At 42.8% G+C, this 22,847-nt stretch overlaps 1 protein-coding gene across 1 annotated transcript in view; it reads left to right on the forward strand.

The window, feature by feature from the left end:
• The window catches only part of mst1 (macrophage stimulating 1), a 50,167-nt gene that overhangs the window by 9,350 nt on the left and 17,970 nt on the right, over window positions 1-22,847 (forward strand). The window contains exons 2-9 of the mRNA XM_078414353.1: window positions 654-786; window positions 3,794-3,906; window positions 7,724-7,838; window positions 8,769-8,911; window positions 12,509-12,629; window positions 13,185-13,303; window positions 15,247-15,415; window positions 22,377-22,507. Of these exons, the coding sequence (XP_078270479.1) occupies window positions 654-786; window positions 3,794-3,906; window positions 7,724-7,838; window positions 8,769-8,911; window positions 12,509-12,629; window positions 13,185-13,303; window positions 15,247-15,415; window positions 22,377-22,507 (1,044 nt within the window). The remainder of the gene's footprint in view (window positions 1-653; window positions 787-3,793; window positions 3,907-7,723; window positions 7,839-8,768; window positions 8,912-12,508; window positions 12,630-13,184; window positions 13,304-15,246; window positions 15,416-22,376; window positions 22,508-22,847) is intronic.

Here is a 22,847-nt window from a genome sequence, read left to right on the forward strand (position 1 = left end):
CCAGTTTCAAGAACAGTCTCTTGACAGTGGAGGGATGTAACTTACAAAGTCTGTGCCCATTGGTGGACTGCAGGGATCAGTACTGTGATCTTCTTTGTTTTATATATATAAATTATTTGGATGAAAATGTAGGTTGACATTAGTATCTTTAAAGAGAATGCAAAAATTGGCAGTTTTGGATAGTGAGGAATGTTGTCAGGGTGTAGATCAGATAAAATACTGGTTGAGAAATGGCAAATTGTGTTTAATCCGTTCGAGTGTGAATTGTTGGACATAGCCTTGCTGGATGAACCATCAGTAATGTCATCTCTACCCACAGCCGTGACATTCTCTTAATCACTAAATGCAAGAGGAAAGTATACTGTAAATGGCAGGACCCTTAGGAGCATTGATGCACAGAGGGAACTTGTGGTACAAGTCTATAATTCCCTGAAAATGGCAGCACAAGTCATTTGGGAGGTAAAGGAGGAGTACAATATACTTACCTTCATTAGTCGTGGTGTTGTGTATAAAAATCGGGATGTCACATTGCAGCTGTATAACGTTTAGAGCTTAGATGTTTCTTTCCCCCTACTGCCCTAGATGGGCAGGCAGTTGCATTGTGCCTCTTAGACCCGATTAAACTGAAGAATAATTTAACACTTCTTTTCCAGGAGAGCGGAGTCCTCTTAATGACTACCACCGTTCTAAAGGAGTACAGCTTCCCTTTTCATCTATTCGCATCGAGGCAGAGCCTATGTCAGAGGAACAATGTGCCAACCAGTGCACCAGTGCACTTCAGTGCAGGTAAAATTCTCTCTGGAAACAGGGTTATTCACACTTTAGCTTCCCAGTTTACTTTCGTAGAAAAGTAGAATCTCTGGAGACGAAGCTGAGTTTCCCACTTACAGAATTATGATTTACATTCCCAGGGGCAGCTGGGGTTTCAAAATTTCAGGGTTTGGAGCTCAACTTTGATGTGATAGGACCTCAGCCTGCAGCAAGCATACATCCCCAGATACAGTAGTGGCTGATTTTGCCAAGTCCATCGGTCTTGCACGTAATTTTACCTGGAGGAGGATGGGCATGTCTGGCCACAGGAAAGTTTAAAGTAGATGTGTGGGGCGAGTCTTTTTTGCATAGAGAGTGGTGGTTGCCAGTAAGGTGCTGCCTGGGTTGGTGGTGGATGCACACACAATAGTGGCATTTAAGAGGCTTCTAGATAGGCACAGAGATATGTAGAGAATGGAGGGATATGGATCACATGAAGGCAGAGAAGATTCATTTAAACTGGTATCTTGTTCGACATGGACATTGTGGGTCGAGGGGCCTATTTTGTGCTGTACTATTCCATGTTCTATGTACAGGGGCTGCCTTGGAATGGCATGACCAATGCTACTTTGTTGGCTGAAAATACAAAAAAAATTGAAACTTTTTAAAGTGTCAATCCCTGCAGTGATTGCACATCTACTACTTTTGAACTCAGCCAAAGTTCAATTGGGCATTACACAAAAGCACAAAAATTGCTGGGATAACTCAGCAGGTCAGTCAGCACCACGAGAGAATATGGATTGGCGATGTTTCGGGATGAGACCCTTCTTCAGTCTGAAGTGCTACAGGCCATTGCCATGCTGCTTGTTGACTTGCCTGAGTTCCTGGTGTAGCAATGTCTTGAACTTAATAGTCTAACCCTCCTTTTCAAAACACTCGCTGGTGCAACTGTTCTCTTTCCTGAGAAATTCGAACATCCACTAACCCTCTAAGATCCCTGGCCTTTGGGCAATTTCTCCCTTCTTTTCACCATTGCTGGTGGCACTAACTTCTGAACCAAAGCCATAAGATATGGAATTCTTTTCTCCATAATATCTCCTGATGTGATGGCAATTTAGTTAGTTTAGTTTAGTTTAGTTTAGAGATACAGCACAGAAACATGCCCTTCGGCCCACCGGGTCCACACCGACCAGCAATCCCAGCACGTGGGTGGGATGGTGGCGCAGTGGTAGAGTTGCTGCCTTACAGCGCTTGCAGCGCCGAAGACACGGGATCGATCCCGACTACGGGTGGTGTCTGTACAGAATTGTACGTTCTCCCTGTGACCTCATGGGTATTCTCCGAGATCTTCGGTTTCCTCCCACACTCCGAAGACGTACAGGTATGTAGATAAATTGTCCCTAGTGTGTGTAGGATACTGTCAATATGCGGGGATCGCTGGTCAGCGCGGACCCGGTGGGCCGAAGGGCCTGTTTCCGTGCTGTATCTATAAAACTTTAAACTAAATTAACACTATCCTACACACAGGAGTAGGACGGGGGATCTTGAGATAGTCCCTGGAAATGTCTAGAGAGCAGTCACTATTACTTTCGCAGATGTGCTGAAGGTTCTGACATGTATGATGATAGACAAATCTCCCAGGCCCGATCAGATATATCTGAGGTCACTGTGGGAGGCTAGAGGAAATTGCAGGAACCCTAGATGCGATCGGTAAGTTACTAGCAAGTATTCTGAGGAGTAAGATATACATGGACAAGTGCAAGGGCTGATGAGGTATCGTCAACATGGTTTTGTATATGGGAGATCGTGTCTCATGAATCTAATTGGGAGGTTAGATCCCATGGGATTAAAGGAGAGATAGCTGAATGGATAGAAAAGGCTTCATGGAAGGAAGCAGATGGTATTGGTATTGGTAGGTTCCTTTTTGGACAGGAGGCCTATGACTACTGGTGTGCCTCAGGGTTCGGTGCTGGGCCCATTGCTGTTTGTCATCTATATCAATGATTTGGATGAGAACATACAAGGCATGGTTAGCAAGTTTGCAGATGAGATAGTGAAGGTGGTTGTCAAAATTGCAACAGGATCTTGATTGGTTGCGTAGGTGGGCTGAGGAATGGTTGATGGAATTGAATATAGAAAAATGTGAGGTGTTGCATTTTGGGAGCATAAACATGGGCAGAACGTACACAGTGAACGGTAGGGTTCTGGGGAGTGTTGTAGAGCGGAGGGGATCTAGGAGTACAGGTACAAGGTTCGTTGAAAGTGGCACCATAGGTCAATAGGGTGGTCAAAAAGGCTTTTAGCACATTGGCCTTCATCAGTCATAGCACTGAGTAAAGAAGCTGGGAGGTCATGTTGCAGTTGTATAATACGTTGGTGAGGCTGCATTTAGAGTATTGTGTTGAGCTATGGGCACTATGTTATAGGGAAGTTGGTGTTAAGCTGGAAAGGGTGCAGAGAAGGTTTATAAGGATGTTCTCAGGATTCGAGAGCCTGAGCTTATAGGGAGAGGTTGAGCAGGCTAAGACTCTAATTCTTGGAATGCAGGTGGGTGAGGGATGATCTTATAGTGTACAAAATCATGAAAAGAATAGATGGGGTAGACGGACAGAGTCTCGTGCCCAGAGTAGGGGAATCGAGAACCGGAGGACATAGGTTTAAGGTAAGGGGGGTGGGCGGGGGGGAAATTTAATAGGAATCTGAGCGGTAACGTTTTCACGCAAAGGGTGGTAGATGAATGGAACGAGCTGCAGGAGGAGGTAGTTGAGGCAGGTACAAGCGCAACCTTTAACAAACATTTAGATAGGTACATGGATAGGACTGGTTTAGAGGGTTATGGGCCAAATGCAGGCAGGTGGGACTAGTGTAGATGGGACTTGTTGGCCGGTATGGACAAGTTGGGCTGAAGGACCTGTTTCCACGCTGTCAGACTCTATGACTGTCTTATACGTGACTCCAGATCCTCAGATGATTCCGCAGCAATTTGGAGTGGACAACAACAAGTCAATAAATAAATTTAAAAAGCTCTTTCTTTTTCATTTAGGGCTTTCAATTACAACCTACAGAATGAGGAATGCCAACTTCTACCCTGGACCAGTTACAGATCAGGCAGAGAGCGAGAAAGGCATAACCATGTTGATCTGTACGAAAAGAAAGGTGTGTCTGTTTCTGGAGACCTCCTCTGGTGTGTCTCACAAATTAATATATTTGTTTCCAGAAGGAATGAGAGTTGATGAGTTCCAAACCCACCACACTCACAAGCAAATATCGATTGAAGAATTGTTTTCTTAACCCTCGTCTCATCCTTTATCAGAATTTAAATGTTGTTTCCTAGTTTTTGTCCGTCTTTTTTCCAAAGTAAACAAAGGTCAGACTAGCTGAAAAATATTCCTGTAAACATCCTTAATATCCTCTATAGTGCTATCACTGATATTATGTAAAGGAGTGATCAGAACTGTTTTATTGGGTAGGCCATGATGGAAACAATTTGTTATGACAAACCTAGGATACGTCTGTTATATTCTATATTCCAGTCAAAAAAAGATAAGTATCTGATATTTCTACATCATCTTGACCATCCAAGCCAATTCCCTCAGAGAGCTGTGGGCATCCACTTCATGATCTTGCTGTTCCTTTACATATTCAAATATTTATTAGTACCTGACCTAGCTTGATGTATTTATATTTTCTGGGTTGATTTCCAGGAACTTGGTCCGCGCAGGTTTTGAGAATGTGGTGAGGTACACATCAGGGCTGGATGCTTTCCGAGGATTCACCGATGACCTCAGGAATGGTGGAGTCCATAATGGCCCATTGTTGGCTGGGGAAGATGTGCTAACGGAAGAATTTGACAGCAGGGTGGAAATTAGTGGTGAAGTTAATAAAGTCCATGATTTCTGCATGGATGCAGGAGGTAGCTTCGAAGCAGCGGTCAATGTAGTGGAGATAGAGTTGAGTCCCTGTTCCAGACGTACACTGGCCCTATCACCCAACTCTATCTCCGCTGCATTGACGACAGCATCGGGGCTACCTCCTGCACCACTAACTTCCATCTTGCCCTTAAATTGACCTGGACTATCTCAGACACCTCCTTCCCCTTCTTTGATCTCACCGTTTCCATCACAGGAGATAGATATTGACAGACATCTATTACAAACCTACTGACTCCTACAGTTATCTCGACTACAGTTCTTCCCACCATGACTCTTGCAAAGGCTCTATTCCCTAATCCCAATTCCTCTGTCTCTGCCACATCTGCTCCCAAGATGAGGTGTTTCATACCAGGACATCCAAGATGTGCTCATTCGTTATGGAATGGGGGTTCTCCCCTTCTATCATGAGGCCCTTACACATGTCTCCTCTGTATCCCGTAGTTTTGCTCTGTCTCCCCCTCCCCTGAGTTGTAACAGGGACAGAGAGCCCCTAGTCCTCACCTTTCACCCTATCAGCTGTTACATACAACACATCATCTTCGACATTTTCATCTTCCAACAGGATCCCACCACCAGTCCCATCTTCCCTTCTGTACCCCTTTCTGCTTTCAGCAGATACTGTTCCCTCTGCAACTCCCTGCTTCACTCATCACTTCCCATCCAAACTACCCCCTCCCTTGGGCCTTTCCGTTGCAACCGCAGGAGATGCAACATTTGTCCTTATGCCTCCTCCCACAACTTTCATCCAGCTACCCTGATAGTCCTTTCAGGTGAGACAGATGTTTACTTGCATCTCCTCCAACCTCATCTACTGTATCCGGTGTGGCAATCGTTTCGCTGAACACTTACGCTCAGTCCACCTTGGCCTACTCGATCTCCCAGTTGCCAAACATTTTAATTCAGATTTCCATTCCCATACCGACCTCTGGCCTGGGCCTCCTCCACTGTCTAAGTGAGGCCACATGCAAATTGGGCAGCTTACAACCCAGCAGTATGAACGTTGATTTCTCTAATTTCAAGTAACTCCTGCATTCCTCTCCTCCCCCACCCTAGTTATCCTATTAGTTCCACTATTCACATCCTTGTATCCCTGTCATTGGCACATCTTCCCCAGCCAACAATGAGCCATTATGGACTCCACCCTTCCTGAGGTCATCTGTTGTCAGCCCTGTTTTGTTTTGGCCTTTTCTTCCACCAGTTTCCCCCTCCTGCCTCTATCTTTCAGTCTGAAGAAGGGTTCCCAGCCGAAACGTCACCTGTTGCTTCTCTCCAAGGTGCTGTCTGACCCGCTAAGTTACTCCTGCATTTCGTGTCTATCTTCGGTATAAACCAGCATCTGCGGTTCCTTCCTACACCCCTTATCTCTATACCTTTCCATCAGCTGTGATACCTAAAGACACCTGGAGCCAATTAGTTCAATAAATGCAATTGCATGAACAATTTTAACAGTAAGAGAGGAGCCAACAAGATGTTCATTGACTTTCCTGACAATTTGAAATCATTGTTATCAATAACTTGATTGAATTAATTAATTCCAGAGGCAATGTCATAAGGTTTGTGTAAAAAAATGATCTTCCTTTTCAAAATTGCTGTCTGCTTGTGTCTGAATGGCACCCACATAATTATTATGTTAGCCACGACAATGTTGAGCTGTACCTTGTGATCTTGAAGGCTGTGTTTAAAGGTGACCTATTAATGGGTAAACTAGGGGGGGAGGCGTGGTAGTAATGTGCCTGATCGTTCTCTGAGGATAATACTGACTACAGTGAAGCCAGTGTGGTGGCTGATTCTGAGAGTTTAATCTCCATAAAAATCTTCTTGTAATGATAAAGGGAACCAGTAAAAATGTGACCCGAGGCACGTCAGTATTCATTCTCTCTCAATGAATAGCATGGGAACATCAGATTTGTACTTTTGTAATATTGAGGAGCTAGTAGCTTTAATGTGACTACATCAACCTATGAATATGCATACAGTGCATGAAAGCCTCATTGTTCCTCATTCAAGAGGCAGTGCCAAATTCCAGACTGAATTGGAGCAAACAGCATTTACACTGAATGATCATGATGAGCTTTTTTTGCTGGAAAAGTTGGGTATTTAGGAGGGTGCTGGTTAAAATCCAATTCACCCATCAGTTCTTTCTCTTTAATATGCACAATCATATTCTCCACTGCCAGATTGAAGACACATTCAAACTGGAGGTGCAGCACCTCATATTCCACTAGCATACAACCCAATGGCATGAAGAAGAAGTCTGAAGAAGGATCTCGACTCGACACGTAGCCCATTCCTTCTCTCCTGAGATGCTGCCTGATCTGCTGAATTATTCCAGCAATTTTGTGAAATACTTTCAATTTGTACCAGCATCTGCAGTTATTTCACCAATTTCACGTAATCCCCCCTCCTTCTTTCTTCTCTACCCAGCTTCTCCCCTTCCCTTTCTTTTCCACTGCCCCTGCCCTCATCATCCGGTTCCTTATCCCTCCTCCACCTTCTTCATCCTCTCATCACCCACCCACCGAGTCTTCCAGTTTTCCTTCCTCCTCACTTCACTATTCCTTTCTGCCCACCATGCCTCCTCTGGCTCTACATTTCACTTGCCACCTTCCTTTCTTATCAGATTCCATATTTGCACCCTTTTGTCTTGTCCACATTACCTCCATCCTTGGTTACTATCTTCACCCTTCTCACTCCCACCAGACTCATTTGCCAATCAACCTTCCTTACCTGGATCCACCTGTCATTTGCCAGGTCTTCCCCCACTTCTTTACCTCGCTTCTTTTTGCCAGCTATCTCTCCTCTACTCTATCTGTCCGAAGAAAGGTCCAGACACAAAATGTCATCTGTTCATTTCCCTCCTCAGATGCTGTCTGGCTGGCTGAGTTCTATCAGCAGCTTGATTTTTGCCATTGTATTTTTATTATTGTAACTGTTGGTAATTTAAAGGACCAATAATTAATTCAGTAACTAATTAATGTGTATCATTCACAGCGGTTTATATCTTTTTCTGCCTCTGATGTTATCCACCATTGTCTTTTCAGATTATGTACGAGAATGCATTGTGAACAGAGGAGTCTCATACAGAAACACAGTCTCCAAGACCAAAAGTGGAAAAACTTGCCAGCACTGGAGTTCCAATGTCCCTCATGAACACAGGTAGAGGTTCTATTACAGTGGGAGGAGTGTGTGGGGGAAGGGGGAATAGAAATATAATGATAGGTGCCAACTTTAGTCTGACTGTAGCATTCCCATGGACCATCCATTTCACACAGATCTTTGGCAGGCACTTCAATCCCTCCTCTATTAAACATATCTGCAGTCCTCCCCTGTCCTGGGCCTCCACTGCAGCACTGGTTCAGCCACCAGGGCTGTTTCCCCAGGAGCCACGTAATCAAGCTTTCTCAACGGATATGCTGAAAGTGGACTTGAACAACACAGACATTTGGCCCAATCCAGTTACTTTTACCATGATTGCAAAGGCCTAACCAAGGATCCTAAAAGGCCCAGCTTGATTGCCATAAAAATGATTTATTGGGGTAAATGCAGAAGCAGGTGTTATAGGAACTGTGGTACCTTGCGAACAGCTACCCTCTCCTGATTGTCTTATCCCAGATCCTCGGCCCCAACCAATCCAGAATCATTACAGGCACTCAGCTGGTGTTCAGATGAGTGCCTGTAGTTCTTAATCTATTCCTTCAGTTTACATCTCTGCGGTATCACTCCGTAGGATTAGTGCCAGTATGCCTTGGCTTTGGCACTGGCCTTGTTAGGTAATGCACACCTTGTATTTTCTGATATATAGCAAATGGGAAAGTGTACAATACTCGCCCCCAGAATTAGAAGATGCAGGGTTTGAGCCCTGGCCTGCAGAGCCTGGTGATTGGAGGCCAAAGATTTGGCTCTAAATTTTGCATTAACTTCCTCTTCTCAAGGATAGACCATGGATATATAAAATGATTATGATGATGGGAAGATGGGGAAAAATCCATAGTTTCCTTGGGTAATGTTACCTAACTATTCCGCTGAATTTCTAATGGTACATGTTGAATCAAATTGATGTATGACTGGTATTTTGCTCATAAACAGAAACTCACCCAGTCAATTCCCAGAGAAAGGCTTGGATCAGAATTACTGCCGCAACCCTGATAATGATCAGGATGGCCCCTGGTGCTACACCATGGACTGGAACACTCGACTGGAGACCTGTAACATCCCAAGATGTGACCAGGGTAAACTGCTCTTCATAGCATCCAAAACACTTGATAGAAATTTCAAATAGGCACACCTCAACACTTTTATCTATATTAACAGAGCAAGGTTTCATGCAGAGCAACTTGCTGTTCATCCCAGTTCACCAGAGTTTGAATTTACCTTATACAGTAGCATTAGGAGTGGCCCAAAGGTCCCATCTGTTCAACTAACCTAGGGAATATGTAACCATCTGGTAGATAGAATTGCTTAGAGCTAAGAACTTGTAGTTAATTCTTCCCTTGACATTCAATCAATAAGATACTTTCCTTGTGTCAAACTGGGTACATTGGGTAGCATTCTTACGTCTAAATCAGTGAGCCATGTGTTCAGACCTCTCTGCAAAGTTTAACCTGACCTTCCAATATAATAGTGAAAAGGGTGCTGTGTTTTTGGAGGCGTCATCCTTCAGATGAGACATTGTCCTGCCAATATTTGTTCCCCAATGTACATGGGTTGCCTGGTCATCTATTCCGTTAATGGAAAATTTGTTAGGTTAAATTAGCTGAATGGTAAATTCATTAGTTAAATTACCATTAGTTAAAATGGTAATTTAGTACTTAATGGTCTGTTAAGCACAATAAACATTCAAAGTCATGAAAGACATTAAAGAAATGCAGTAAAAACACAAAGTGCTGGGGGAATTCAGCACGTTAGGCAGCATCAGTGGAAGGAATGGGCAGATGCGGCTTCAGCTCCTGACCCTTCTTCAGACTGAACCATCACGGTCACGGTGGCGCAGTGGTGGAGTTGCTGCCTTACAGCGAATGTAGCGCCGTCGACCCGGGTTCGATCCTGGCTATGGGCGCTGTCTGTACGGAGTTTGTATGTTCTCCCCTGCGTGGGTTTTCTCTGAGATCTTCGGTTTCCTCCCACACTCCAAAGATGTACAGGTTTGTAGGTTAATTAGTTTGGTGAATGTAAAAATTGTTCTTAATGGGTGTAGGCTAGTGTTAATATGCGGGGAACGCTGGTCGGCGCGGACCCGGTGGGCCGAAGGGACTGATTCGGCGCTGTATCTTTAAACTAAACCCATTCCCTCCACTGATGCCACCTGACAGGCGGTTCTTCCAGCACTTAGTGTTTTTTCAAGATTCCAGCATCTGCAGTTCCTTGTGTCTCCATTAAAGAAATATGTTAACTCTCTCTTTCTGCTAGAACACTATAGTAGAATGCTCCATATTAGTTGTTTATCGTTAAACATTTTCATGTTTAAATACAATATATCTAAGAACCATTGATCACTTTTTAAAGTTCAGTATATATATCATTGATTCATGACATTTTGAGCAGGACTGTTTCTGCCAATATATCTATTCAACTCATTAATGAGATGTTAATAAAGTATTGTGTCCAATCTGGGTATCATGATTAAGGAATGATATCAAGGCTTTAGCGAAGATATTGAGATTCAGTCAAAATATACTGTTCCATGTCATCAGTTTTGATAAAGGGCCCTTTGACCTGAATCATTAAATCTGTTTGCATTGCACAGGTGCTACATGACCTGGTTTTATTTCAGTTGAAAAATATTATGGTTCAGGGAGATTTGGGCAGGGAATAGAGAAGTGGCATTGTTCTCATTGGATGCAGGAAAGTAAAGGGAGATTTACTTGAAGTGTTCAAAATTAAGAATGGGAAAATAAAAGTTTACAAATTTGAGATAATTCATGAAAAAAGTGGAGGATAGATGAGGAGATGTTTCTTTTTAATCCCCCACCAAGTTCCTGTGACCTAGAGTGAACTGCTTGAAAATATGGTGGAAGCAGATTCTATGGGAACTTTCTATGGGGTTTTGCTTGAAAAGGAAAATAGATTACCTGACTTCAAGGAAAGTGCAGGGGTGTGGGATTAAATCATGGACATTTTAAGAGCCAGCATATACTCATGGGACCAAATGCCTGTTGTTACATAATAATCTGCATTGTAAGTAATCAACAAAATGGGTTAAACTAATAATGTTACCCTTATTGCTTTGCCACCCCATTGTGCTATTTAGTACAAGCCATATTTACTCCTGTCTTTCATAGAATATGGTACGTAGTAAGTAGATGGCTAATCCTGACAAAATCAAAATTGTTCAATCACTCTTTGCTACCATTTACCTACTCATTCATTTAAAAAAAAATACAGAGTGCTGGAATAACTCAGTGGGTCAGGCAACATCACTGGAGAACATGGATAGGTGATATTTCAGGTCGGGATCCTTTTTCAGACTCCGTTCCTTGTTTCCTCATTTCTATTCATTCCTCACATCAGCTTGGCAAGTCAGATGTTCCATAGGTAGAACCTCCTACAAATAAGAGAATCTCAGAGATAAAGATTGTACTCTGAGATTTTTACTTCTATAATACACTGTAAAGACTGAGCTTATACCCTCCTTGTATCTAGCCAGAGACACTGGTGCATTGAGTGACCATGGATCACAGTCATGCCACTTGATGGTAGTGTCACACCACTGAAAAATAGTGGTTACTCAGTATGCAGTTATTGGAGAATAACCTTTGAACAAGGCCAGAGGCAGGGATTTGGAGGACGAAGGAATTAGCGGGGAATGAAATCTTCTTAAAATTTAAGTTAGGCATTGGAATTTAAAACTGCACTTAAAACCTAATTTATAGTTTCTTTCAGTGTATTAGTAAATATTAAGCCAGCTGTCTGCTAATTCAGAATCAGCAATTAATTATGCGATTATGTGTAACCAGATAAACTTGTATGGGCAATAACGTTTGTTGTAATGTGGATACAGATGGAGATTGGTGAGAGTTGCTAGTAAATCCTACGGCAAAAAGAAAAGATAAATGGTCTTCGGATAAATGGTTTGCCACTTCAATCTACATTGGGGAGGAATGTAAATCTGAAATTCTCTACCTCAGGCATTCTAATATATTCAAGGCTGAAGATAGACACAAAAAGCTGGAGTAACTCAACGGGACTGGCAGCATCTCTGGAGAGAAGGAATAGGTGATGTTTTGGGCCGAGACCCAAGATCAGAGGAAATGTTTAATTCCTTTTTCATTATTCTCTGTTTTTGCTCCAATTATTGATTGATTCACATGAGGAGTACTTTATTTTAATTTAGAGATACAGCGCGGAAACAGGCCCATTGGAGTGTGGGAGACACCGAAGATCTCGGAGAAAACCCATGCGGTCATGGGGAAAATGTACAAACTCCATACAGACAATGCCCATAGTCGGGATTGAACCCGGGTTTCTAGCACTGCAAGTGCTGTAAGGCAGCAACTCTACCGCTGCACCACCGTGCCACTCTTATCTTGTTGGGAGATGGGGAGTGGAGGCAAAAATACAGGTCAAAGTAGAACCTTGATTTGAGACATTTACTTTCTCTGACATCCTAAATTCCTCCAGCAGGGTTACACAAGAGATTGCAAATGCTGGAATCTTGAGCAAAATGTTTTAGCTCCAGATCCCAGCATCTGTTGTCTCTTATTTCTTCAAACTGTACAAATAGCCATGGTGGAAACAGTGGCAGAAAAGACACAACTGCATCAATAAACTTGCAATGAAGTTGCTGTACTGAATATTGATGATAATATGTTTATATTTTTATCGCTCAGATGTTTGTGTGATGTGCAATGGTGAGGATTACGCAGGCTTCATGGATCACACAACAAGTGGCTTAGAATGTCAACGCTGGGATCTCAACTATCCTCACGTACATAAGTACCAGCCAGAGAGGTACGTGACACCAAGTTCATATTCAAACTAAGAACGCAATCTTCACCAAGAAATGTGGATGCTTGTTATTGGATTCTCCATTTCTAATCTATCAATGACATGTAGTAACAATAGACAGTCAGAGTCAGAGTTCCCAATCAATGTCCCTCATCAATTTGGGTTGTGGCTTATTCCCAAATTTGTCCTGAAAAGGTATCAAGCCCCAGAACACTACGATAAGGTCACTGTGATATAACCTAGATGTGGAGGGAGGGCGCCTTGTAACAGCATCTTTCCCCTCCTTATCAGACCCTTGGTACCTTTCTTTTGAGCTTTGATGTTGGGTTAGCTGTTATGTTCCTTTGAATAACTTACTTGGCTATCGGGTCAAAGTGCAGTGCCTTCATTACATCAGTCTTGCTTGATTCAAATAGAAGTAAAGGTCCAGATTATTAATCTTTCAACCCCAGTTCATGTTTACGGCAGCAAAATTATGTTAAAGCATCTTTTGCAGCACAGATCTGACGTAAGTGTAATTGCTAATGTTTGCCATGGTTCATCTCCTGTTGATTTAAGATATCCTGAGAAGAACTTGGATGATAATTATTGTCGGAATCCTGATGGCTCAGCCTTGCCCTGGTGTTACACCACTAACCCTGCTGTCGAGCGTGAATATTGCAACATACGTAAATGCAGTAAGTGTGGCTTTTAACCTTGAATGGCAAGCGATGTTGTACGTTTAGTCAACAAGAAAAGGTAGCATATATAAGGCACAAAGACCAGACCCTCCCCCGCTTATGCAACCTTGGAAAAGCAGTCAACATAATCAAGGACTTGTCTTATCCTGGTCATTCCTTCTTCAGGCAGAAGCTTGAAAGCATGCACCACCAGACTTGAGAACAGTTTCCCTGATGTAGCTTGAGGTTCACCAGATTGATTCCTAGGATGGCAGGACTTTCATATGAAGAAAGACTGGATAGACTCGGCTTGTACTTGCTGGAATTTAGAAGATTGAGGGGGGATCTTATAGAAACTTACAAAATTCTTAAGGGGTTGGACAGGCTAGATGCAGGAAGATTGTTCCCGATGTTGGGGAAGTCCAGAACAAGGGGTCACAGTTTAAGGATAAGGGGGAAGTCTTTTAGGACCGAGATGAAAACTTTTTTTTTCCACACAGAGTGGTGAATCTGTGGAATTCTCTGCCACAGAAGGTAGTTGAGGCCAGTTCATTGGCCCTTGTGGCTAAAGGGATCAGGGGGTATGGAGAGAAGGCAGGTACAGGATACTGAGTTGGATGATCAGCCATGATCATATTGAATGGCGGTGCAGGCTCGAAGGGCCGAATGGCCTACTCCTGCACCTACTTTCTATGTTTCTTCTCTGTTATCTGGCTAGGGCACGGTCCGATTCACCTTTACCCCATTGCAGACATTGGACATTGTCGATGGTACTAGTGCGCTACAATGCTGAGAACAATATTCTGCACTCTGTATCTTCCCCTTTACTCTTCCTACTGTACTTTAGTTTGTATGATTACATTTATGTATATTATCTGATTTGATTGAATATCATGCAAACAAAGCTTTTCACTGTACCTCACTACATGTGACTTTAAAACACCTAAACTTAAATCTAAAAGTTTAGGAAGGCGATATCAGAGAAATAAAGAAAACAAGAAGGAACTTGAGCAGGGAATTAGGAGGGCCAATAGGGGATGTGAAATGTTTTGGACGAGTAGGATTAAAGAAAGTGGAGTGTCATTTGATACATTAAAAACAAGAGGGCAGCTGGATGTAGCAGGATACAACAGGATATAAATCATTTGCAGACATGGCAGAAAAATAGTATGTGGATTTTAATCGGGGCAAGTGTGAACTGTTGTGCCTTAGGAGGTCAAATGTTAGGGGAAAGTGGTAGATGTCTATTGCCCTGTCGGAGTGGTGGTGGAAAAAGATACATTAAAAAAAACATGAGGGGCATTAAAATGGTGAATAGTCTTTGAGCAGGGAGGCAATAGAGGCACAGAATTAAGCTAACTGGGGGAAAATCTAAAGGGGACCTGAGGGATAACTTTTTCACACAGGACTTGTCCTATCCTGGTCATTCCTTCTTCAGGCAGGTGGTAGGTATATGGAATGAGCTGCCAAAGGAAGTAATAGAGGTGGGTACAATTACATGATTTTAAAAACATTTAGACAGGTACATGGATTGGACCAAATGGGACTAGCTCAGGTTGGCAACTTGGTTGGCATGGATGTGTAAGGCTGAAGGGCCTATTTCCATGCTGCATAACTCTGTGACTCTGGACAGGAAGAGATATATGACATTGCCAGGGTGCTCTTAAGTCCAATAAGATCGTGAGCGATCCGATCTTGGCCTCAAAAACATTTACTGGCCTATTCTTCATAACTCTTGAGAGGATGAATGAGAAAAGCAAAAACCATGTGGCAGAGGAGCAGACCTTATCAAGTGAAATGGCTAGAAGAAATAGTGTTTTTATCTTCTTGAGCCACCCAAGAGCCAAATGGGGTGACTTTTTACGATCCTAAAATATGTACTGAAGGGACTGTGAATTAAAGAATGTAAGATAAAGAAAAATATTTTATTTCTATTTATCTTCTTTTTTTTCAATTCACAGGTGAGACACACAAGTTGAAAGATGTGGAGATCACCAAAAAATGCTTCAAACAGTACGGGATAGGATACAGAGGGAGAGTGAGCCAAACCACATCTGGAACTCTCTGCCAACGATGGGACGCACAATCTCCACACGAACACGAGTTCACACCCGAAAATTATCAATGCAAGTATGGAACAATACAGCCTTCAAATATTCAAAATCTGTTAATTAGAGTAAATAGCAGCAAATGATTTAGATCGTTGATCCTTAATTACAAAAGCAATATAATGTAGATAATGGACGTCTACTATCTGAGCAGAAAGTGCTCATTCAGCGAGTTAGACAGAATTTGTGGATTAAGTTAACAGAATTTAAACCCATTCGATAATGTGGGTTTGGATACAGTTGGACTGGGGTTGAGAAGAACGGGGGACAATTCTGCAATTAGGAAATTAATCTGAGCAAGTGGAAGTGTCAGTGGGGAAGTCTTATACGGTAGTGATTATAAATCTGTTGGATTTAACAGTTGTGGAAAAGGACTTGGTTAAGATTGGAATAAAAGGTCTAAATTGGAATTGCAGCACCACCCACATTCCACTGGGAGGAATAGCCTTGCCCACAGTCTGTGTCTTTTTCGTCTTTTTTGTTATTTTTAGTGTGTTTTAAAAGTTTGTGTTAATGTTCTCTGGTTTGTTTTATGTGGAGGGGGGGGGGGGGGGGGGGGGTCGGGGAAACTTTTTTTCAATTTCTTACCTTGCCGGAGATGCGATTGTTTTCCGGATCGCATCACCGGTCGCTCTGCGGCCTAACATCATGGAGCTGGTGGCCTAGCTCGGGACTAGACTGAGCCCCACTGCGGGGACGTAAACTTACCATCAGAACGTGCGATCCCTTGTCTGGGCTCGATGCTCCAAAGCCTGCGGATTTCATCATCGAGGAGCTCGCAGTCTCGGGTAGAGTCCGATGTCGAGAGCTCCAAACGACGCAGAAGGTTTCGACCAGTCCCGACCTGGGTCCGATCGCTCGGTGCGGGTGATCTAAGATCCCCCCCCCCCCTAATGCAGGAACTTGATTGCCCCGACGCGAGGGCCCGACCACCGGCTACGGGAGTCAAGATCATCCCATCAACGGAAGGCTCGAGGCCCCCGACCATGGGAGAACAAAGAAGGAAAGAGATTGAACTTTTTTTCGCCTTCCATCACAATGAGGAATGCAGAGGAGACACTGTGGTGGATGTTCATGTTAAAATGTATTTTGTGTGTTCTGTTGCTTTTTATTGGTCTGAATGTATGACAAATGAAATTCCTCGTATGTTGCAAAACATACTTGGCTAATAAGTAATAAGCGAGGAAAACTTTATTAAATTGGGTTCAATTTGGCAAGAGTTGACTGGAAAAAGTTACGTGAAGGTAAACTAGTCTTGGAGCAATGGAAGACATTTAATAAGTAAATTCAAGGACGTTAGGGTAAACTTGCTCCCCCACAAAGAAAAAGGATAGTACTACCAAATCTAGGACCCATTGCATAGTAATGTGCATAAAGGGTGAAATAAGGAAACATAATCTCCATCAATGGTGTGGATGTGCAGTTTACCAAGAAGTAGAAATACCTTGGAGTGTACCTGGACAGTAAACTGGACTGATCCAGGAATGCTGAGGCCCTATACACGAAGTGACGGAGCGAGCTGTAATTTTTGAGAAGGCTCCGCTCCTTCAACATCTGCAGTAAGATGCTGCAGATGTTCTACAAATCGGTAGGTAGCCAATGCCAACTTCTTCGCTATTATGTACTGGGACAGCAGGCCGTGGACGCCAACAAGATTAATAAACTCATCAGGAAGGCTGGCTCTGTCCTGGGGTTGGAGTTGGATGCATGGGAAGTGGTCTTGGAGGGGAGAATGTTCCTCAAACTGCAGAGCTTCTTGGATAATACAGCTCACCCCCTCCATGACACAGTAGTCAACCTGAGGAGTACCTTCAGCAACAGATTAGTTCCACCAAGATGCAGTATAGAACGCCACAGGATATCCTTCTTCCCTGTGGCTATCAAACTGTACAATCCCTCCCCCTTCTGTTATGGGGTAGACTGATTCGCCTCCACCCCCTCCCCAAATCTTTGCACATCCCCAATCCTTTCCACTTGTCACTTTAATTTCATGTTTCTTCTATCATTTGTTTTATGACAGTTGGCAGATCAACTTCCCTCCTAGGATGAATAAAGTTCTATTGTATCATATATTATGTCAGTCACTTTAATGCAATGCAATAGAAAGCCTGGAAGTGAAAAGGAAGTGAAGGAGTGAAATTAAAAGGGAAATTAGGAGAGCAAAGGAAGGGTATGAAAAATACTGGCAAGTAAAATAAAAGAAAATGCAAAATAAATTGTAAATAATGTAACACTTAGTTAAAGAAAAAACTAGGGCCCATTAGAGACCAGAAAGTTAAGGAACAGGTGGAAATGGAGGATGCAGAGAAGTGACTACTTTGTACAATCTGCACAAAACAAGACGACATTTCCAATTTTGTACTTAAGGCGTGTAAAAGGCAAATATCAGATCAAATAAATATAGTAAAAGTGTAAGTATTAAGGTTTTTTGAAGGTAGATAAATCACTAGACCTTGGTGGCGCCGTATGATGGCAGCCTCGCCAACAGTCTGTCTCCTTTTCTTTTGTTGTTTTTAGTCTGTTGTTAAATGTCTGTTTTAGTGTATCTTTAGACTTGTATTATACAGTGCATTCAGGAAGTATTCAGACCCCTTCACTTTTTCAACATTCTGCTACGTTACAGCCTTATTTTAAAATGGATTAAATTCATTTTTTTAATCATCAGCCTACACACAATACCCCATAATATAAAAGTGAAAACAGGTGTTTAGAAATTTTTGCAAAGTAATTAAAAATAAATAACTGAAATATCACATTTACATAAGTATTTAGACCCTTTACTCAGTACTTTGTTGAGGCACCTTTGGCAGCGATTACAGCCTCAAATCTTCTTAGGTATGACGCTAAGGCACACCTGCATTTGGGGATTTTTTTTCCCATTCTTCTCTGCAGATCCTCTCAATCTCTGTCATGTTGGATGGGGAGCGTCGATGCACAGCTATTTTCAGGTCCCTCCAGAGATGTTTGATCGGGTTCATTTCTGGGCTCTGGCTGGGCCACTCAAGGACATTCACAGACTTGTCATGAAGCCACGCCTGCGTTGTCTTGGCTGTGCGCTTAGGGTCATTGTCCTGTTGGGAGGTGAACCTCTGCCCCAGTCTGAGGTTCAGAAAGCTCTGGAGCAGGATTTCATCAAGGACCCCTCTGTACTTTGCTCCGTTCATCTTTCCCTCGATCCTGACTCGTCTCCCAGTTCCTGCCGCTGAAAAACATCCCCACAGCATGATGCTGCCACCACCATGCTTCACCATAGGTATGGTATTGGCCAGGTGATGAGCGGTGCCGCTTGGCATTCAGGCCAAAGAGATTCAATCTTGGCTTCATCAGACCAGAGAATCTTGTTTCTCATGGTCTCAGAGTCCTTTGAGTGCCTTTTGGCAAACTCCAATTGGGCTGTCATGTGACTTTTACTGAGGAGTGGCTTCCGTCTGGCCACTCTACCATAAAGACCTAATTGGTGGAGTGCTGCAGATTTAGTTGTCCTTCTGGAAGATTCTCCCATTTTCACAGAGGAACTCTGGAGCTCTGTCAGAGTGACCATCGGGTTCTTGGTCACCTCCCTGACCAAGGCACTTCTCCCGATTGTTCAGTTTGGCCGGGAGACCAGCTCTATGAAGAATCGTGGTGGTTCCAAAGTTTTTCCATTTAGGAATGACGGAGGCCACTGTGCTCTTCAGGACCTGCAATGCTGCAGAAATTGTTTCATACCCTTCCCCATATCTGTATCTCGACACAATCCTGTCTTGGAGGTCTACGGACAAGGTTGTGTGAGTGTGCGGATGCATGGCAGATGTAGTTTAATGTGGATAAGTGTGAGGTTATCCACTTTGGTGGTAAGAATAGGAAGGCAGAGTATTATCTGAATGGTGTCAAGTTAGGAAAAGGGGACATACAACGAAATCTGGGTGTCCTAGTGCATCAGTCACTGAAAGGAAGCATGCAGGTACAGCAGGCAGTGAAGAAAGCCAATGGAATGTTGGCCTTCATAACAAGGGGAGTTGAGTATAGGAGCAAAGAGGTCCTTCTACAGTTGTACAGGGCCCTAGTGAGACTGCAACTGGAGTACTGTGTGCAGTTTTGGTCTCCAAATTTGAGGAAGGATATTCTTGCTATTGAGGGCGTGCAGCGTAGGTTTACTAGGTTAATTCCCGGAATGGCGGGACTGTCATATGTTGAAAGACTGGAGCGACTAGGCTTGTATACACTGGAATTTAGAAGGATGAGAGGGAATCTTATCGAAACATATAAGATTATTAAGGGGTTGGACACGTTAGTGGCAGGAAACATGTTCCCAATGTTGGGGGAGTCCAGAACAAGGGGCCACAGTTTAAGAATAAGGGGTAGGTCATTTTAAACTGAGATGAGGAAAAAAAAATTCAGTCAGAGAGTTGTGAATCTGTGGAATTCTCTGCCTCAGAAGGCAGTGGAGGCGAATTCTCTGAATGCATTCAAGAGAGAGCTAGATAGAGCTCTTAAGGATAGCGGAGTCAGGGGGTATGGGGAGAAGGCAGGAATGGGGTACTGATTGAGAATGATCAGCCATGATCACATTGAATGGTGGTGCTGGCTCAAAGGGCCGAATGGCCTCCTCCTGCACCTATTGTCTACGGACAATTCCTTCGTCTTCATGGCTTGGTTTTTGCTCTGACGTCCACTGTCAACTGTGGGACCTTATATAGACAGGTGTGTGCCTTTCCAAAGCATGTCCAATCAATTTATTTTACCTCTGGTGGACTCCAATCAAGTTGTAGAAACATCTCAAGGATAATCAATGGAAACAGGATGAACCTAAGCTCAATTTTGAGTGTCATAGCAAAGGGTCTGAATACTTATGTAAATGTGATATTTCAATTATTTCTTTTGAATTACTTTGCAAAAATTTCTAAACACCTGTTTTCACTTTTTTACTATAGGGTATTGTGTGTAGATTGATTATTAAAAAAAAGAATTTAATCAATTTTAAAATAAGGCTGTAACGTAGCAAAATGTGGAAAAAGTGAAGGGGTCTGAATACTTTCTGAATGCACTGTATAAGGGGGGGGGGGGGGATAGTTGAGGAAACTGTTTTAAATCTCTTTCCTTGACGGAGATGTGACTTTTTCCATATCGTATCTCCGTCCGCACTACGGCCTAACATCGTGGAGCTGGCAGTTCTGTTGCCGGGGATCAACTTCGGGAGTTACAACTGCGGGAGCCTGTGGACTTACCATCGTGGAGCTTACGATCCCTTTGTCAGGGATCGACTTCAGGAGCTCCAGCCACAGGAGCCGGCGGACTTAACATCGTGGAGCTCGCAGTACCTTTGTTAGGGATTGACTTTGGGAGCTCCAACCACAGGGACTTCGACCACCCCAACCGCAGGAGCTTCAATCGCCAGCTACAGGAGCTTCGATCGCCCCGATTGCGGATGGTTCGACTGCCTCGACCAGGAGAGAAAAGGAGGGAAGAAGATAATATCTTATTGCCTTCCATCACAGTGCGCTGTGGTGGATGTTTATGTAAATTTTTATGTAGTTGTGTGTCTTGTTGCTTTTTTGGTATGATTGTATGGCAAACCAAATTCTTTGTATGTTTTTACATACTTGGCTAATAAATTAATTACAATTACAATTACAAATATATCCCAGGTTGTTAAAAAAAGCAAAGGAGAAATTTTCGCTGGCTCTGGCTAGAAATGTTCAATCCTCCTTGGCTGTAGAAATGATGCCTGAGGATTGGAGGTCTTTTAGTGTGCTATGATTTGAAAAAGGATGTAAAGTTACTAATTACAGTCCAGTTAGTTTAACCCCCGTTGCTGGCAAATTATTGAATCAATTCTAAGACAACATAAACCAACTTAGAAAGTTACAGACTGACAGTCGACTGGGTTGATTAATGGAGGTTGTTTAGTCTACATGGTTATGATGCGGGCTTTTAACAGGTCCCATATGACAGGATGACTAAAAAAGGGAAAGTCACAAAATGGATCTGAACTTGGCCTCGTGTTTGGAAGCCTAGGGTATGGTTGATAAATGTTTTCATAAACACAGGGTATAGTGTTTCTTCCTTGTTATTAATTTCATTTTAAATGTATGGGGCATGATAAAGAAGTTTGCAAATTGGCATATGGTATTGCATCCAGTGAAAGGTGAGGTAATGCATTTGGGGAGTTGACATGGGGCAATGGAATATGCAATAAATTGGAGGATATTGAATTGTGTGGAGCAGGAAAGGGACCATGCCATGCGTGTACACAGATCCTTAAAGGTAACACAATAATCAATATTGTGGTTGTAAAGGCACGCAGGATGCTTTCCTTAAGTGGTCAAGGTATAGAATATAAGAGCAGGGACATTATGCTCATTGTGCTAGAACTATGGACAACATTTGTTAGGCCACAGCTTGAGAACCATGAACAGTTATGTTTATAACATTGCAGTAAAATGTGAATGCACTGGAGAGGGTGCAGAGGGGATTTATAAAAGTGTAGCCAATACTGGAAAATTATAAAGACATTAAATAAAGGGTTGGTTTATTTGTAAATGAGGAAATTATATTTAACCAAGGTGTATAAAGTACTGAGGAACCTAGATATATTAAATAGAAATAGAAAGGACTATTAATAGTGAGGTCAAGAATCATTTAAAGCCAAAATAAATACTGGAAAAAATGGGCAGCCATAATTTTTGTTTTGAACTTTTTGATTGACAGATTAAAGGATAGGAGAGGAAAACATTTCACCCAGAGATGAGGTTAGGTTTGTGGAATTCACTGCAGGGAAGGATGTTGGGAGATACCCTCAATACAATTAAGCTTGGATGTGTACTTGAAGAGTCATGATCTGCAGGGTGACAGGCAAAGTACTAAAGGTTGGATTGGGTCGGTTTGCTAATTTTCGAACAGCACAGACACACTGGATTAAATGGCCTCTTTCTGCATTGTTAATCCTCTCTGATTCTGTTGTTGGAAAGTTCTGGCCCAGTATATCCCATCTATTGTTACAGAGGGTTGCAGGAGAACTACTGTCGGAATCCTGATGGCGCAGATGCCCCTTGGTGTTTCACAATGGATCCCAGAGACCGGACAGCATTTTGTCTGCAGATCAAACGCTGCGAAGATGATGTTGAACCTGAAGGTAAGATGAACAATCTGCTGACGGCATGGAAACACTTTGTGTGAGTGTGAAGGAAACCCTGCACAAAGAGTGGGCCATTTGTAGGCAATTCACTCCTCACATAATACTTCCTTTTTTATCAGCGACCGTGAGCAAATGATCTTGTGTAGAGTTCCTGATTCTCCCAGTATCTACCTGCAGGAGCAAGTGTCGTCTCACTGCTGCTGCATTAGCAGAGGCATCCGACTGAGATGAGGATGTTTCAAAGTTTGTTGCAAAGTTAAAGCATTGATGATGTATTATCAAAAAGTAGAGAATGAAGATCTAATATTAGAAAATGTGCCTTCAAGGAGGAAATCTT

This window comes from Rhinoraja longicauda, chromosome 17 (genome assembly GCF_053455715.1).
Source record: "Rhinoraja longicauda isolate Sanriku21f chromosome 17, sRhiLon1.1, whole genome shotgun sequence".
Classification (NCBI taxonomy): domain Eukaryota; kingdom Metazoa; phylum Chordata; class Chondrichthyes; order Rajiformes; family Arhynchobatidae; genus Rhinoraja; species Rhinoraja longicauda.